The sequence below is a fragment of the Mesocricetus auratus genome, unplaced genomic scaffold, assembly GCF_017639785.1.
Source record: "Mesocricetus auratus isolate SY011 unplaced genomic scaffold, BCM_Maur_2.0 Super-Scaffold_100007, whole genome shotgun sequence".
NCBI lineage: Eukaryota > Metazoa > Chordata > Mammalia > Rodentia > Cricetidae > Mesocricetus > Mesocricetus auratus.
In genome coordinates, this window is record NW_024429191.1 from 33,715,273 (window position 1) to 33,732,653 (window position 17,381).

The 17,381-nt window shown below is 38.5% G+C and overlaps 1 protein-coding gene and 1 pseudogene across 2 annotated transcripts in view; both read left to right on the forward strand.

Moving 5' to 3' along the window:
• Positions 1-17,381, forward strand: part of Meikin (meiotic kinetochore factor) — a 46,207-nt gene that overhangs the window by 19,895 nt on the left and 8,931 nt on the right. The window contains exons 9-12 of one of the 2 annotated variants that reach the window (XM_040748658.1): positions 757-827; positions 10,527-10,682; positions 12,308-12,388; positions 14,549-14,668. In XM_040748658.1, the coding sequence (XP_040604592.1) occupies positions 757-827; positions 10,527-10,682; positions 12,308-12,388; positions 14,549-14,668 (428 nt within the window). The remainder of the gene's footprint in view (positions 1-756; positions 828-10,526; positions 10,683-12,307; positions 12,389-14,548; positions 14,669-17,381) is intronic. The other variant, XM_021225636.2, reaches the window with a different exon arrangement.
• Positions 5,790-6,894, forward strand: LOC106020914 (annotated as a pseudogene).

Consider the following 17,381-nt stretch of genomic DNA (forward strand, 5'->3'; position numbering starts at 1 on the left):
GGAAAATGTGGTGCAGAAGGAGAGAATATGGAGCACAGGAAAAGTTTGAGTAGCATAGGCCAGGCCCCAGCTTTAAATGCTGATAGAGCCAGGTATAGTAGCAGGTACATGGAGTCATTGCTGCTCAGGAGACTTAGGCAGAAGAATAGCTTAAGCCTAGAAATTCAACACGAGTCTGGACAACATAGAAACCTCATTTCATTCATAGGTAAATGACTACCTACTGGTAGGAAGGTCACAGTAGAAAGGGAGTGCTGATTACAGGGGAGTAGAAATAAAGAACTTTAGTTACATACACACATCCCTACTAACTCAAAAGTAAACCATGCATTTACTTCTGCAAGACATGGAGCTCTGAGGTGGGTTGTGTTTTATGTGGGTGTTTTGCCTGTATATATGTGTGCAAACCATGTATGTGTGCAGTGTCTGCAGTGTCCATTGGATGTCCTGGAAATGGAGTTACAGATGGTTGTGACCAGGCTGGCCTGGAACTCAGAGATCCGCCTGCCTCTGCCTCCTGAGTGCTAGGATTAAAGGCGTGCGCCACCAATGCCAGCTTAGACGTAAATTTTTAAAGGATATTTCTTCTATCTGAGGCAAGTTAGATTACTCAACATACATTTAAGTTTTTCTTTCTTTACAGAGGTAAAGTCATTAAAACCAGGGGTTTAATTTGGTTTTGAATTTGAATTCTCTGTCCTCTATACTTAATTTAATGGCTGGTTAAATAGAATTAAACTATGTTTTCATTTGTAGAAAATGCAGTGTCTGAGGTTATATTTGCTGAGAAAACTGGCCCTGCAACCATCAAAAAAACAAAGAAAAAAGCAAGTATTGAAGCAGGATAACAAATAATTGCACCAATAAAAGATGTGATTTTAATTAACGCATGCAGACATTATTTTCTGTGTATTTAGAGCAATAGAAAAACTCATTTTTGGAGCATAAGACTTTACTCAATTTTTAAAACCTTGTGCAGACCATGCACAAATATATACTTATGTAAGTTTAATAAAACAGAATTAAAACGTATTTTAACATTTTTTTCTGATTTTCTTTCAATGACTAGGTACCCATTATTCATTAAGGTACAAATAAGAAATTTACTGTGTAACCAGAGCAACATCTTATGCTTAAGACTCTGAAGTTCTCTGGGGAAGGCTTTGGACTTTGAAAGCCTTTCATTAATTGTATCATTCCATTCAGATAAGTAGTTTGTTGCTGTTTGCTCTCTTGTTTGATGACATCTATTTTATAGCTGAGAAAACAGGCTTATGTTTTCATCATTTTTAGTGGTTTGTTGCAGGTCTTTCTTACTCTAAAATCCATTTTCTTCCTATTATATAGATTAGGGAACAAATTGGGAAAAGGCAAACATGTTAACAGGGAGACCTATCATACGAAATTAAAAATAGTTTGGTGAGAGATTTTGTGTTTGGCTTTGATTAAGGTGTTTTATAGAAGGGATGGAGAGATTTACTTGGATTGCAGATAATTTTGCCTGCAGAGTTGACAGATTAATATAGAAGAATTAATATTAACAAGGACTCTACCCTTGTCTTGAGAAGCTGATTTGATGATGATAGCATTGGAGGGTAGAGACATGACTCCGTTGATTAAGTGGTTGGAATGGAAGCACATGTAGCTATCTAATCTTTCTCTGCCCTAGCTTAGGCTAGCTTTTATAACTTAAATCAACCCATTTCTATTAGTCTGTGTGCTGCCCGGAGGCTCGTTTACCTCACCTATGTACTGCCCATCCTGCGTCCCTGCCTCCTCTGTGTCTCCTTGCATCTCTGCTTTCTTCTTCCCAACATCCTTTCTGTCCCCCAAATCCTGCCTAGCTATTGGCTGTTCAGATTTTTATTAAACCAATCCAAGTGACACGTCTTCACAGTGTACAAAAAAGATTATTCTATATTTCCCTCTTTTTGTCTAAATAAAAAGGAAAGATTTTAACTTTAACAATGCAAAACTATATATAATAACAATTACAATGTAAGAAATACATTTACAATGCCCAGTCCGTTAGTATTTGGTAAACTTAATGTTCCATTATCTATCATCTCTTGATGAGTTCAAAGTTTTGTACCTAATTTACTTTCTATCATGACTAATGGAAACTGTAACTTTAACTATCTAGTCTTCAACTCATCATTTACTCCTGTAACAGGTAGGAACTGAGGGATGCTGGGAGAACCTGGCAGCTAGGTCTGCTTTGATATGTTAAATAGTCACCTCAACTGTTTGTCCCAGGTTTGAAACTTAACACTTGGGACATGGTAATGAATTTTCAAATGAAACACCACAGCACCAAAGGCATAAAACATGAAAAAATCATTGATAACTATAATAACTGTTTGTCCCAGGTTTGAAACTTAACACTTGGGACATGGTAATGAATTTTCAAATGAAACACCACAGCACCAAAGGCATAAAACATGAAAAAATCATTGATAACTATAATGCATCAGAATTCACACCTGATCAGTGAGAACCAACATTGAGAAAAAGGAGACAAACCTTCCATTTCTAAAAGGTAGATATGATGATTGTCTAAAAACCCACAAAGAACTTTCTTTTTACTCTTTTTTTCAGTTTAAATTTAGATAAGAAACGAGGTTGCTTCACAAGTCAGTTCCAGGTCCCTCTCCCTTTCCCTCCCCTCCTCCCATGCCCTCCCCCTCAATCCCCCCCCCATTATCCCCTCATTCCCCCAGGGAGGGTGAGGCCCTCCATGGGGGTATGCATAGTCTGTCATTTCATATAGGGCAGGGCCTAGACCCTTCCCCAAGAGTTCAGGGTGAGAGTGCACCTCACATTGTTGGATGGGAGTCCAAAGTCCGTGTGTATACTCGGGATGGGTACTGATCTGCTGCCCAAGGCTCAATAGATTACCTAGGCCTCCTCACTGACACTCACATTCAGGGGTCTTGATCAGTCCCATGCTGGATTCCCAGGCTGATGCCTGGGATTCAAGAGTTAACCTTTGTCAGGTCAGCTGTTTCTGGGGCTTAAACCAGCCCTGTCTTAATCCCTTTGGTCATCAGTCCTCCCTCTCTGTTACTGGCTTTCTTGAGTTCAGCTCAGTACTTAACCGAGGGAGTCTGCCTCTTCTTCGATCAGCCACTAAATGAAGTTTCTGTTTCCCAGACTCTCTGGCCATGGGATTGTAGGCTGGCACTCCCCAGATCTATGTCTAAAATCCATATATGAGAGAGTACATGCCATGTTTCTCTTTTTGTGACTGGGTTACCTCACTCAGGATGGTTTCTTCTAGTGTCATCCATTTGCCTGCAAATCTCAGGATTCCATTGTTTTTTTCTGCTGAATAGTACTCCATTGTGTAAATGTACCACATTTTCTCTATCCACTCTTTGGTTGAGGGACATCTAGATTGCTTCCAAGTTCTGGCTATTACAAATAATGCTGCTATGAACATAGTGGAACAGACATCTTTGTTGTATGAATGGGCATCTTTTGGATATATGCCTAAGAGTAGAGTTGCTGGGTCTTGTGGTAGGTTTATTCCCATTTTTCTGAGGAATCTCCATACTGATTTCCAAAGTGGCTGAACCAGTTGGCACTCCTACCAGCAATGGAGGAGTGTCCCCCTTTCACCACATCCTCTCCAGCATAAATTGTCATTGGTGTTTTTGATTTTAGCCATTCTGACAGGAGTGAGATGGTATCTCAGAGTTGTTTTGATTTGCATTTCCCAGATGGCTAAGGATGTTGAGCACTTTCTCAAGTGCCTCTCAGCCATTTTAGACTCCTCTATTGAAAACTCTCTATTTAGTTCTACAGCCCACTTTTTAATTGGGTCCTTTGATGTTTTGGAGACTTGCTTCTTGAGTTCTTTGTAAATTTTGGAGATCAACCCTCTGTCAGATGTGGGCTTAGTGAATATTTTTTCCCATTCTGTGGGCTGCCTTTTTGTCTTGCTGACTGTGTCAGTTTCAGGAGGTCCCATTTATTAATTGTTGATCTCACTGTCTGTGCTAGTGGTGTTATGTTCAGGAAGCTGTCTCCTGTACCAATTTGTTCAAGGGTACCACCCACTTTCTCTTCTAAGAGGTTCAGTGTGGCTGGATTTATGTTGAGGTCTTTGATCCATTTGGACTTAAGTTTTGTGCATGGCGATAAACATGGATCGATCCACATTCTTCTACATGCCAGCCTCCAGTTATGCCAGCACCATTTGTTGAAGATGCTTTCTTTATTCCATTGTATATTTTTAGCTTCTCACAAAGAACTTTTAAAGTTTAAGTATGAAGTAATGGACACTGGACAGAAGTTCTGAGCAGATACTTCACTTAAAGAAGTATGCAGATGCCAAGAAATGTATTACAAGTTGTTCATCATCACATGGCCATAGAAAATTAAAAATAAAACACACCAGTAGAATGTTCCAAATCTAAAACATGGACAATGCCAAATTCTGTTGCAGATGTATAGCAACAGTAGTGCTTGGTCATTGCTGGAGACTGCACATGACACAACCACACCAGAAGACAAGTTTGTGCATTTCTTCTAGCAAAACTGAGAATGTATTTCCTATGATTCAGCGATCAGTCTTTAGTGTTTACCCAAATGAAGGGAAAATTTCAGTCCACACAAAACTTGCATGTGGATGTGCATAGCAACTTCATTCATAATCTCTAGAACTCTCAAGTAACAAAACCATTTTTTCAGTAGGTGGACATAAAAACAAACTGTGGTATTTCTAATGGTGGGATATTATCCATGAGCCACCGTGAACAAGCAGTGAGTGGGCCAATAAGATAGCAGGTAAACAGCCTACAATCAACACCTCCAGAGAAGTTAGGAAACAAGGAGGGCCCTAAGAGAGACATACATGGTCCACCAGAGAAGGGGAAAGGCCAAGATCTCCTGAGCAAATTGGAAGCATGGGGGAAGGGGAAAGGGAGTTAGCAGAAAGAGAAGGGGAGAAGAGGAGGGAGGAGGAGAACATGAGGAACCAGGAAGATTGAGTCAAGGGAAGAATAGGGGAGAGTAAGAAAAGAGATATTTTAATAGAGGGAGCCATTGTAGATTTAAAGAGAAATCTGACACTAGGAAAATGTCTGGAGATCTACAAGGATGACCCCAACTAAGAATCTAAGCAATAGTGGAGAGGCTACCTTAAATGCCTTTCCCCCATAATGAGATTGATGACTAATTTAAATGCCATCCTAGAACTTGCATCCAGTAGCTGATGGAAGCAAAAGCAGAGACCCACAGCTATGCACTGAGCCAAACTCCTGGAATTCAGTTGCAGAGAGGGAGGAGTAATGATCAAAGGGGTCAAGACCACAGAAACAGATGACCTGAACAAGGACCCCAGACTGACAGCTGGGAAACCAGACTAGGACCAAACCAGGCCCCCTGAACATGGGTATCAGTTAGGATGCCTGGGACGTCTATGGGGCCTCTGGTAATGGAATAGTATTTATCCCTAGTGTACAAATGAACTTTGGGAGCCCATTCCTCATAGAGGGATACTCTACCTAGACACATGGGGGAGGGACTAGGTCCTCCCCCAAATGATGTGACAGATTTTGATGATCCCCTGATGTTCCCTGGGGAGCCTCACCTTCCCTGGGGAGCAGAAGAGAGATGGGATGGGGGGCTGGTAGGGCGAATGGGAGGATGGGAGGGAGCGGGAACTGGGACTGATAAGTAAAATAAGATTGTTTCTAATTTAAATTTTGTAAAAATCCAAAAAAATAGTAGGTAAAGGCTCTTGTTATTTAAGCCTGATTACATAAGTTTGATCCCGGGAACCTATGGCAGGAGAGAAGCAGTTCCCAAAATTGTCCTCTGACCTTCACATGCATGCCATGGTGCAGGTGCGCCTGAACATATGCATGTAAACATACTAATATTTTTAAAGAAACAGGGTTTTGAGACATGTGAATAAAACTTATTTGAAAAGGTTTATATGATTCCAACTCTATGATATTCTAGAAAAGGCAAAACAAAGAGATAGTGAAAACAAGCAAAAACCTAATGGCTGCCTGGAATTGGAAGAAGAGAGATATTAGGAGGTAAAGTATAGAAGAATTCTTAGGGCAAACAAGCTATCTTTATGATTCCACATGGTGAATATATGTTAAACATTTGTCTAAAACTACAACATATACAACATCGAGTGAATCCCAAAGTTAACTAGATTTTAGATGCTGCTGGTATGTAAGTGTAGATTCATTGATGATGAGAAATATGCCACTCGCCATATAGAGGAAGTTACTAGAGGGAGGGGTATACATATGTATTTCAGCACTATCTGAGAATTCTGTACTTCTGTTCAATTTTGATATAAACTCAAAACTGTTCAAAAATTTTCATTAATTTAGATGAGAATAGGAATTATACTTAGAATCATGAAAGAGTCGTGATTTCAGCAAGAATAATTTAGCGGACTATTGAGCATCAAAGCAAATTGGGTTAGGTTAGAGTTATGGAGAGAGAAGAAGTCATAATTTTGTATAGAATCTCACCCTGAGTACATCTGTGACCATAATTAAGACTCAGAACCTATGTGGCAAAAAGGAAGAACTGCTGAAAGAACTGGATGATCTGAAGGTGGGGCTATCCCAGCTCCGTGTTGCCAAGGTGACAGGCAGTACCAGTTCAAGTTCTCCAAGATGTGAGTCATCCACAAATCCATCGCCTATGCCCTCACCATCATTAACCAGCACACCCAAAGCCAAAATAAAAACTTCAGAAAATTCTACACGGGCAAGAAATAAAAGCCTCCGGACAGCTACCCAACAAGATGAGAGCCATGCACTGCCAGCTCACCAAGCACGAAGAGAAGCTGAAGAAAGACAAGAACAGTTGCAGAGAGAGAGGCTGAACATACTGCACAAGTATGCAGTCAAGGCCTGAGGTGGCAAAGGCAATAAAGTGCAAGACTGGGAGTCAGGGAAAGAATCAACCCTAAAGGGAAATAGTAGAAACGAGTAGCAACTGAATGGAGAGGCAGGGTCTCAGAAGCCTTTAATTAAAAAAAAAAAACTGGATATATCAGATCGCTTTTGAGAGCCACTAAAAATGGTGAATGGAAAGATGGGGGCATATCATTGAATTCTACCCAGTAGGCAACTGGAGCTCTCTAAGGCCTAGAGATCTAGTTAAACTTGACCTGAATTTCAATTCTTTGTCCTAAAGCAATTAAAGGAAGTCTTCCCCATGTTCTCTGTATTCCCTTTACTTCTTTCTGTCTCCTCCTGGCTACCTGTCCTTGTCTTTACATCTATAATGTCTACTCTATAATGCAATCTCTGCTAGTCTGCCCCCTTCCCTCATACAGCTCAAATACTTTGCAACTAAAGTGTTCCATTTCACATCAATGACATTTCTCTGCTACTGTGTCATCTGCCTCTTCTCAAAAGCTATGCTTATTGTGGATGTCTCTTCCTGAGCATGAATCAATCATCATGATGTCCTGGTGTTTAAAAATGGCTTTATTATCCTCTGATGACCTATAGCACATGAAATTATGCTCATTATAATTATGCAATAGGTAAATGCATATCAAAGTCACAATAAGATACTTATTCACATTCGCTAAGATGGCCACAATAAAAAACAGTAACCAGTATTGGTGAGGATGTGGAGAAATTGGAATCCTCATAGATCCTGCTGGGAATTTGAAATGGCTTGGCTATGTTGGAAAACAGTTTGTTGATTCTTCAAAAACTTAAATGTGGATCCGATTCAGCAATTCTACTGTAACTTTTATACCAAAGGAAAAGATTAAAATATCCATCCTCACAAAAACTTGTAAATAAGCAATTACAACTATTTATAATTGCCAAAGAGTAGAAATAACCCCTAGGCCTATTTAATAAGGGGACCACAAAATGTTGCATGCCTATATAATAACATTATCCAGCAGTTGAAAACAAATAAAGCACTGATGCATGCTAAAACATGGATGAACTTTGAGCACAGTGTGTTGCATGGAAGAAGGCCACAAACCACTTACAGGAAATACCCAGGGTGAAATATATATAAAGATATATATAAGGAGTCTTTTTCTGTCCTGCCTTCCATCTTCTAAATAATGACACAGAGACTTCCTAATAATCGTGAAAGCTCGACCTTAGCTAGGCTCGTCCCACTAGCTCTTATAGCTTAAATTAACCATTTATTTTAACATATGTTCTGTCACATGACTCATTACCTCATCTCTCCTTACTGCCCATTCTGGCTCTTCCACATTTGGCTGGCAACTCTACCTTCTTCTTCCCAGAGTTCTGTCTTTTTTCAAAAGTCCTGCCATACCTTCTGCCTAACTATTGGCTGTTCGTCTTTTTATTACACCAATCACAGCAATACATTTTCACACAGTATACAAATATCCCACAACAGACATAATTAATTAAAGGTTACTTAGTACTGGTGTAGTGGAATGGAAATTTCTCATAAATATGAGACTCTAGGAACAAAAATGTATTAAAATTAGATTGTGGTAATGGTCACATGATATTAAAAGTATCTTTAAAATATTGAATTTCATATTTATGTGAACTTTAGGGTATGTTAGATCATATCTCAATACTATTTAAGAATATGTTATTTTAAATGTCTATATACTGAAGGGATATGCCCTTGAGAACATAAGGAGGTATCAGTCTAGAATTTAAGCATGGGTACTAACCTTTAACAAAAGGGATATTTCCTTTGTGGTGGGTTTGTAGATGCAGTGTGAGAGGTCTGAATTTGCACTTAAAAGGGCACATACCATATTCAATGTTTTATTCTATCTTTAAATTCTTAAGTTTTTTTCAAGACAGGGTTTCTCTGTATAGACTTGGCTATCCTGGAACTCACTCTGTAGACCAAGACAGGCCTTAAACTCACACAAATCTGCCTGAGTGCTGGAATTAAAGGCATGCACCACCACTACCTGTACTGAGCCTTAAAATTTTTGAGTCTTGGGTGGCATCCTGTTTGATGGCTACTGTTGTTACAGAAGTGTATGGTGAAAGAGTTTCAGCTGAAAATTGCGAAGGGAAGAAGACAGGTCCAAGGAAAATAGAGCATTGTGAAATACTCATGAGAAGCTGGAAATGTGTAGTATAGTTGCTTTGTGAGGCAATTTTATTGAGTTTGTGATTTGCCATGTTACACAATTCTACCAGTGTTCAGTTACACTGAAGGTACAGAGGATATGGAAGTGGGCTTGTCTGAGGTTGAAGATTTGGTGGACATTTGTGCTAGAAAGAGAAGGAGTAAGAAGTTAATTATACTGATGGATAGTGACAGATTAGATAACCCACAAAGAAGACTAAAGAAGGCTAATGGTGAAGATACAGTATTAGGATCAGTGAATTAAAGGTTTTAACAAGGGCGTATGCTATTTCATGAAGGCACTTAAACAAGTATTAGGAGAGCATAGGAAGCTATCTGAATTGATGATTCTGAAGTTTCTATTGAAAGTGAGGGCTAGGCTTTGAGGGTGACGTGACTGAAATGGCATGAAGGAAAAGGCAATATAGACCTGGAGGAACTGAGAAGACAGCTGTGTATGTCATCTGCCTGGTTGATGAAACTACTTAGGATGATGGCGAGACATGTGTTTTGAAGGTCTGAAGTCTTTAGAGAAAAGAAGTCAGTTGGGGCCGTTGCATGCTTTCCTCTTGACTCTATCCTCTCATTTACTTGTTGGCGTGGACTATTACACCTTCCTTTGTTCCCACTCCCTTCCCTCTACTCTGCCATCCTCTTCATATCCCCACCCCAACTTAAAATCCTTAGAATTATATCACCACAATTTAATTTTATGTGAAATTCAATTTTTGCCTTCCTACTTATGTTTGGCATGCTTATATTTTAAGTACTATAATATTAAAAGTACATTATGAAACCATGAGACAAGTTCATAACTGGAGTCACTGAATCATGTGTAGTATCAGTACAGGGATTAGTTAACAAAACAACATACTTTTGATAGTTGACATGTCCTGATATTAAGAGGGTTTTCTTTTTTAGGAGACATGGTTTCTTAAATACAGATTATTTTACAATAAATACAGTAATAAATATATTTAACATTTTCCTGGCATAATTTTAGGTGTTGACGAACAGATCTTATAATTTGTTTTTGCAAAATATTATTTAGGTTTCTAGCTCCTTTTTACCCAAGTCATCATCCCCACTACCCAAATGCTCTGCCACTGACCAATCCACATTTCCAACCCTGTAAAACACCATGTAAGAGCTGATGCCTGAAATGTGGTAGAGCTGAGTATGTCAACCTATTTCACCAGATTTTCCACTTAAATATATGAAACATGTTGTTTTTTAAGCATATATCATGGTTTGGGTAGTTATATTTTGTAGTGCTGGACATATATACACCTAGTCTCAGAACATATTCCTTTTTCCTAGAAAATCAATTATCTTCACATTTAAACCTTTTTTCAACTTTAAGAAGTAATGGGACACCTGAGAAGGACAAGGAATGTTTTATAGCATTGTGAATTATATTTGGTATTGTGAATGTGTTTCAGCCTGAAAAGGAATCTGAAGATAGAGGTCCACAAGTTCAAACAAAGTTAAGCTCTGGCCATCTAGACAGCAAGGCTCCATTATCCCACCATAGTTCAGCTCTTGAAAGTATTGCAGTCAGGGATGCTCTGCCACCTCAGTCCCTGGAACCTGTGTCAGTAAGTCCTGTATTTTGTTAACTTGTAATTCTTAGGATGACTATAAAATGTATTGATTGGGAGGGTTTAGAAATTCACAATTTCCTAACAAATATAAAGAAAATATAGTGCAGCTAAATTCTATAGGTACATGCAAGCTAATGCTTTTTAAAGTAATTAAGAGTTCAAGTGGCTTATTGGAGCAGATAATACCTGAGGGAAAAGTAAGAGGGATTGGACAGTGACCGCCTGGATCCAGTGGGGAGTTCTGAAGCAACGAGTATGCAGCACCCAAGTCTATTGTGCTGTCTGCTCAGAACTTGGCTGGAGGCTGAGGTGATAGTCTCAGCTTGACAGCTGATGCAGATCCTAAAGTTAGTGCAGTAGGATTATTGCTAATCACACCCCTTGCAGTGTACCAGCAGGTTCTTTGTTCAAGGAAATCTGAACAGAGACCCTTGAAGCTGCCTCAGTGATGGTAGAGCTAGCTCACCAGAAGACTGTCTTCTCTCCAGAATCTATAGGTTCTCTCTGCATATACTCTTTGTAATCCTTGCTCACCAATCCTTAAGGTAGACTGTGCTCATTGTTCAAATAAAGAAATTAAAACTATATAGTCAATGAGTTAGAGTTAACATATTCCATATCAAGCTTTTGCCATAAATTTTTAATATATACCCATAAATTTTTAATAACAATTTTCCTAAGAATCCATTTTAGATTAGTTTATTCCAGCTGGGTTAAATAGATCAAAATGAGAAAAACAGAGTGAAAGAAAAGTAAAAGTAAAATAAAAACTAACATAGACTTAGCTATGATTCTCAATTTATCTCAGAATTTGGGTTCCAGATCTAAACTTAGATTCCCATAGCAGTCACAAACTCAAGAAGAGACACTTTTCAGAAAGGCATGGTGGGTTTACGGAGTCCAGGATGTAGAAAGGCAGCTGATTGCTGGAAACAAAGCTACCCACCTCTGTTGCTCTGTCACTCTGCCTGTCTGTTTCTCAGCTTTGTTTTCCCCCTTTCTTCTTCGTTGCCTGTTTGTCTATCTCGGTGTCCTGCTGTCTCTCTCTGATTCCTATCTCTGCTCTTTACCTGTCTCCCTGTTACACACTATCCCGCCCTTCTGTGACTCCGCCCTTTATCTCTCTCTGTTCACTTTCTGTTGTCTTTTCTCTTTCTTCTCCCTCCTCTCAGTCTCTTCTCTTTTTTCTTCTGCTCTCTTCAAGCATCCCTCTCTTCCTGCATCTTTACCTCTCATTTCTCCCTACTTTCCATTCCCACTTTGTTTATGTTAGTCTTCCCATTAAAAAGTACAGTACTATTCCAGGAACTAAACAAATCCTGAAAATAATTTTAAAACAGTTATAAGAGGTAATCATTACTGATTACTCTAGCTTTTCTTCCTAAATTAATAGTCATTCAACCTCAGAATTCTTATGTAACTGTTATGCCAGATACAGTTCTATTCAGAGTTGTTTGACTTAGATCAGTCCAGAAAATTCTTCAGTTTCCTATAGGGTGGTTTAAAAATTAATTAACAGAATGAGGATTTTATTACTATTATACGTGGTCTAGTCTACTAACTGAATTACTGTTTTCTAAATATTTCTTTCTAATAATCTATTTTGTAAATATTTATAGAAAAAAAGTTCCACTCCTCCCTATAAGCGAAGCAAAGCCTTGTTAACAAGTACACCATCTTCAGACACAGTTGACTTGGTGGTAAGTACCAGCATTTGGCCCTTGCAGTATGTGTCCTGACATCCCCTCTTCCCATTCATCTGTTTGTATTGTAACAGGGCATTTGCCCAAAATAGTAATACATGTGCTTTTCTGCTATTCACACACTCTTTCACTGGAAATACTCTATATGGAAGGGAGAATACTGCAGCACCAACCAGTGTTTGTTTGAGAATTTTGTTTAAAGATTTTATTTTATTTTATTTTGCTTTTGAGACAGGGTTTCTCTGTGTTGCTTTGGAGCCTGTCCCAGAACTAGCTCTTGTAGACCAGGCTGATCTTGAATTCACAGATATCTGCCTGTCTCTGCCTCCTGAGTGCTGGGATTAAAGGTGTGTGGGCAAGATTTTATTTTTAAATATGTGTGTATGGCTGTGTATGGGTTTGTGCATCCGAGTGTGAGTGCTCACAGAGACCAAAAGAGGGCATCATATCCCCTGGAGTTGAAGTTACAGGAAGTTGTGAACTTCCTAACATGGGGGCTGAGAACTAAACTCTGGTCCTTTGCAAGAGCAGTATGCATTCTTAATGACTGAACCATCTCTAGCCCCAAACTTGCCAGGTCACAAATTCTTCTCCCCTGACCCTTTCCTTCTCTTTCCCCTTTCTGCCCTGGCTAGCCCAGAACTCCCTTTATAGACCAGGCTGCCCTTGAATGCATAGAGATCAACCCGACTCTGACTTTGGAGTGCTGGAATCAAAGTCATGTGATATATATATATATATATATAACATAAAATTTGGAATTTTAACCATAATTAGCTGTGCATTGAACATTTCTGTATAGTGATCATCTCCATCTAGTCATAGATTTCTTTTTCATTGTGTAAAACTGAAGTTCCATACCTATTAAACAGTAACTCCCTATTGAACCCTCCCCAACACTGGCAATCACCTTTCTACTTTCTCTCTCTGAATTTGACTACATGAAGTGCCTTATATAGTTAAAATCACACATTATTTAGCCTTTGTTTTTGAGGCAGGGTATGACTTATGCTTGGATCAGTTGACTCTCCTGCCCCAACCTCCCCAAGTAGCTGGAACAATGAGTATATTTTACCATGCCCAGCAGTATTCCTCCTTTTATGACTAATGTAATTCACAAATATTATGCCTTCAAGTTTACATATGTGATAGCATGTGTCAGAAATTACTTTCCAGGGTTGGGGAGATGGTTCAGTGGCTATGATCATTGACTGTGTTCCACAGGACTGGGGATTGATTCTCAACACCCACATGGTGGTTCACAATCCTCTAAAACTCCAGTTCCAGGAAATTCAACAACCTCTCTGGCTTCTATGGGTACTACATACACATGGTGCACAGACTTAGGTAGCCAAAACACCCATATACATAAAATAAAATAATTTTAAAAACACATAATATGGGACAGCTCAGCCTGAGTTCTATTCTCAGGACTCATATGGTGAAAGGTGAAAACCAACTCCTTAAAGATGTTCTCTGATTTTCATGTAAGTAAAGAGGAATGTACACTCATAATACACACACACACACACAAATACATTTTAGCTGTAAAAACGTTCTGTTATGTGATCATATTTTACTTATGTGCCTGTCAGTCAGTGGACACTTTGGTTACTTCTACTTTGGTTGTTATGAACACTGGTGCTAAAAGCATATGTACAAGTATAAGTTCCCTATTTTCTGTTCCTCTGAGCATATACCTGTAAGTAGAATTTCTGAATGATATGATAAGGGTGCTTTAAGTTTTCTAGAAAGTCTTTTAAATAAGACTTGCATCATTTCACAATCTTACTAGCAATGCACAAGGTTCCAATCCCTGAAATCTATGACTAGATGGAGATGATCACTATACAGAAATGTTCAATGCACAGCTAAATATGGTTAAAATTCCAATTGCCAGTATTTGTGATTTTTGTATTCTGTTTGGCTTTAATGAGAAAATTATTTATACATTGATTTATCCACAGTTAAATGTTTTGAGGAATTATTTCCAAATGTAATTAATTATGTTTATTTAAATGAAGTTGTGCATGAAATACACAAGAAAATGCTTTAATAAGATAGTGTTTTCAAAAAAAAGATAGTGTTTTCAATATTAGTTTAATTAACTAAGGCTAATGATTTTGAAACTTTAAAAGGAGTTATATTGTTGTATAGATTGATTTGTCTCCAGTGCAAAATGTATCTTTTGAAGAATTATTTCCAAATGTCAGCAATTATGTTAACTCAAGTGAAGTTGTTCCAGTGTCAAGTTGGCAAGAAAGTTCTTCAAATGAGGTAACATTTTCAAGCTTTTCCTCAGCTTCTGAAAGAACAGTTACGATGATGTTTCTTTGCATGTAAAGAAGCCTCTGTTGTTAGATACATGAGCTGCAAGTGCTTTCTCCACTCTTATGAGCTGCAAGTGCTTTCTCCACTCTTATGAGCTGCATTTTCATTCTGTGCATAGGATCTTTTGAAGCACAAAATTTGGGATTTTTCATTGTTTAAGTTGTCTAATTTTTCTTTTGTGGCCTACATCTTTGGTGTCATACAAAAAGCCATGACCAATCAAATGTCAGGAAGCTTCTACCGATGTATTCCTTAAAGAGGTGTAAAATCTATTTTGACTTAATTGTTGTGTGTGCATCTAACTCTACTTTCACCTGTAGGTGTCCAGTCTTAGCAGTGCCATGCCCTAATTTTATTATCTGAGAATTGTGTTGTGTACAAAGGAGAGTTAAGTAAAATAATTCTAGAGTATCAACAGTTTGTTTTGTTTCATTTTTTGTGGCTAGAGCTTATTATGCAGTTCAGGCTAGACTCAGATTCAGTCTTAACCTCAAACTCTTGCTATAACTTCCCAAATGCTTGGATTACAGGCATGAGGCATCATACCCAAGCAAGGCAAAAACATTTTACTCCCAGAACTCAGTGAATCTCTTACTGTTTTTCACAAGCTTTGTGTGTGTGTGTGTGTGTGCACGGGTGCGCGCACACACACATGTATAATCCAAAATGTGACAGGGTAGGATGACTTATTGACTCAAATGGGAAGGCAATGACTGAATTCAGAAATTGAGTAGCACTTTGTTAAAAATTCCTGTTGAAACTTGTAGATGCTTCTATGATTGTTTTTATTTAGGTATTTGTTATTTGGATATGTATGTGTGGTGTATGCATGTGTGTTCTCATGTTGTGGGCACAGGTATGTGTAGGTGTGTGTGTGTGGTTCTAAGGTTGATATCAAGTGCCTTCTCTAGTTTCTTCCCACTTTATATATTGAGGCCTGGTCTCTTTCTGAGACCAGAACTGAATCTGGCTACCCAGCTTGCTCAGAGAATTCTCCATTTCTGCCCTTCTGGTTCTGGGATGACATCAGACCATCATACTTGCCTAACATATACATGGGTGCTAGGGATCTAAACTCCAGTCCTCACACTTGTTTTTAACCTAGCTTGTCTTTATTTCTCTTCCCCTCCTTGTCTTTCTGTTACATACAGGCTTTCACCATCTTTTCTGCTTTGTCATAACCCAAGTAGAAGGAGAAAGGTTTGTTTTTATGTGTACGTGTATTTCAGCATTGGCTAAGGACTCCTGTTAGCTTTGCCTGAGTTGCATGTCTGCCCTGGTTCATCTGTCATTGCCAGAAAAATGAAAACTCATAATTGTCTAAGCCTGGGTTTCCTGCCCACTCCTGTGGTCATAGAAAAGGTTTGTAACTAGAAGGAAGGTGCAAAATTTACTGCGCTAGCAGAACAAATTGCCGTTCTCTATTACAACTCTTTTTACAGTATTGTATATTGAACAAAGAATCACCCCAAATTTCATTTCTTTCCAGATAACTTATTTTTCAGCCTGTCATTTGCAGGCAAAGATTTTTTAATCCCAGCACTCTACATCCCAGATGTAGAGGATCTCAAGGCAAGGCTAGACTATATAGGGAAACCCTGCTTCAGAAAAGGAAACCCTCTTTTTGAGGACATGTTGGAGTGTGATGCTTTTTTATTTTAAAACTAGAGTGGAGAACTTTAGGAATATGTTGAGTCAGTTATCTTTATCTTACACTATTCTTTTTATCTAAAATATTTTGTGTTATAGTTCTGATTATTGCTTAATTAATTATTTGGTAATATAAATTTTTTAACACTTTGGGTGCTTTTTATTGATTTTTCTTTTCTCTCATTGTCTATATCTATTGATCTTTCCCACTATATTTTGGGAGTGCTTCCCTATTATTTCCTTCAAAAATCTAGAAATAAAAAACACTTTGCAGCAGGTTCTGATAGCAGCTCTATACACTGAAGTTGCCTGGAACTCGTTCTGTTCCGAGTCTAAGGGAAGGTTTCATCTGTACAATAGTTTTTGGTTCTGACAAAGAGCAGTGTACTGACTGGTCTGTTCACATAGATGTCAGTTCTGTCAGGTGAAGTTCAGACCATTAAATAGATGTTTCAAATACAGTCCTTTTCTGTGTCTGCACTAACGACTGATGCTGAGTAAAATAGAACATGAAGTTTTTCTTCAGGGATTCTCTTTCTTAAGGAGGAAAGTACAATTTTTGGTCTCATAATTATTTGTTTCAGTGGAAATTCTCCCCTGTTCAGGGCATGTGGAAAACTGTAATCACTTCTCCCAGTGGTTCACCCGCCCACCCTGGAATAGTAACTTGTTGAAGTGGCTGTGACAAATATTATAAAATGGATGGTTTCTTAAAACAAGAGAACATATTTTACCACAGTTCTGAAATCAGGATGCTAGCAGAGTGCAGCTCCTCCACATGCACTGGAGGTGAGTCTTTCTTCTGTCAGGCTACATGCCAGCATTTTATGACTGGGACAGTGTAAATCTGGTCTTTGCCAATTCTCATATAGCTCCCTTCCCTCTTTGTGTATCTCTGTTCCTTCATACGTTTTCCCTGTGTGTTCTTATAAAGACACAGGTTACATTGAACTAAGGACTGTTCTAACTTGATGAAATCTGTAGTGACCATATATCAAAATAAAGTTAC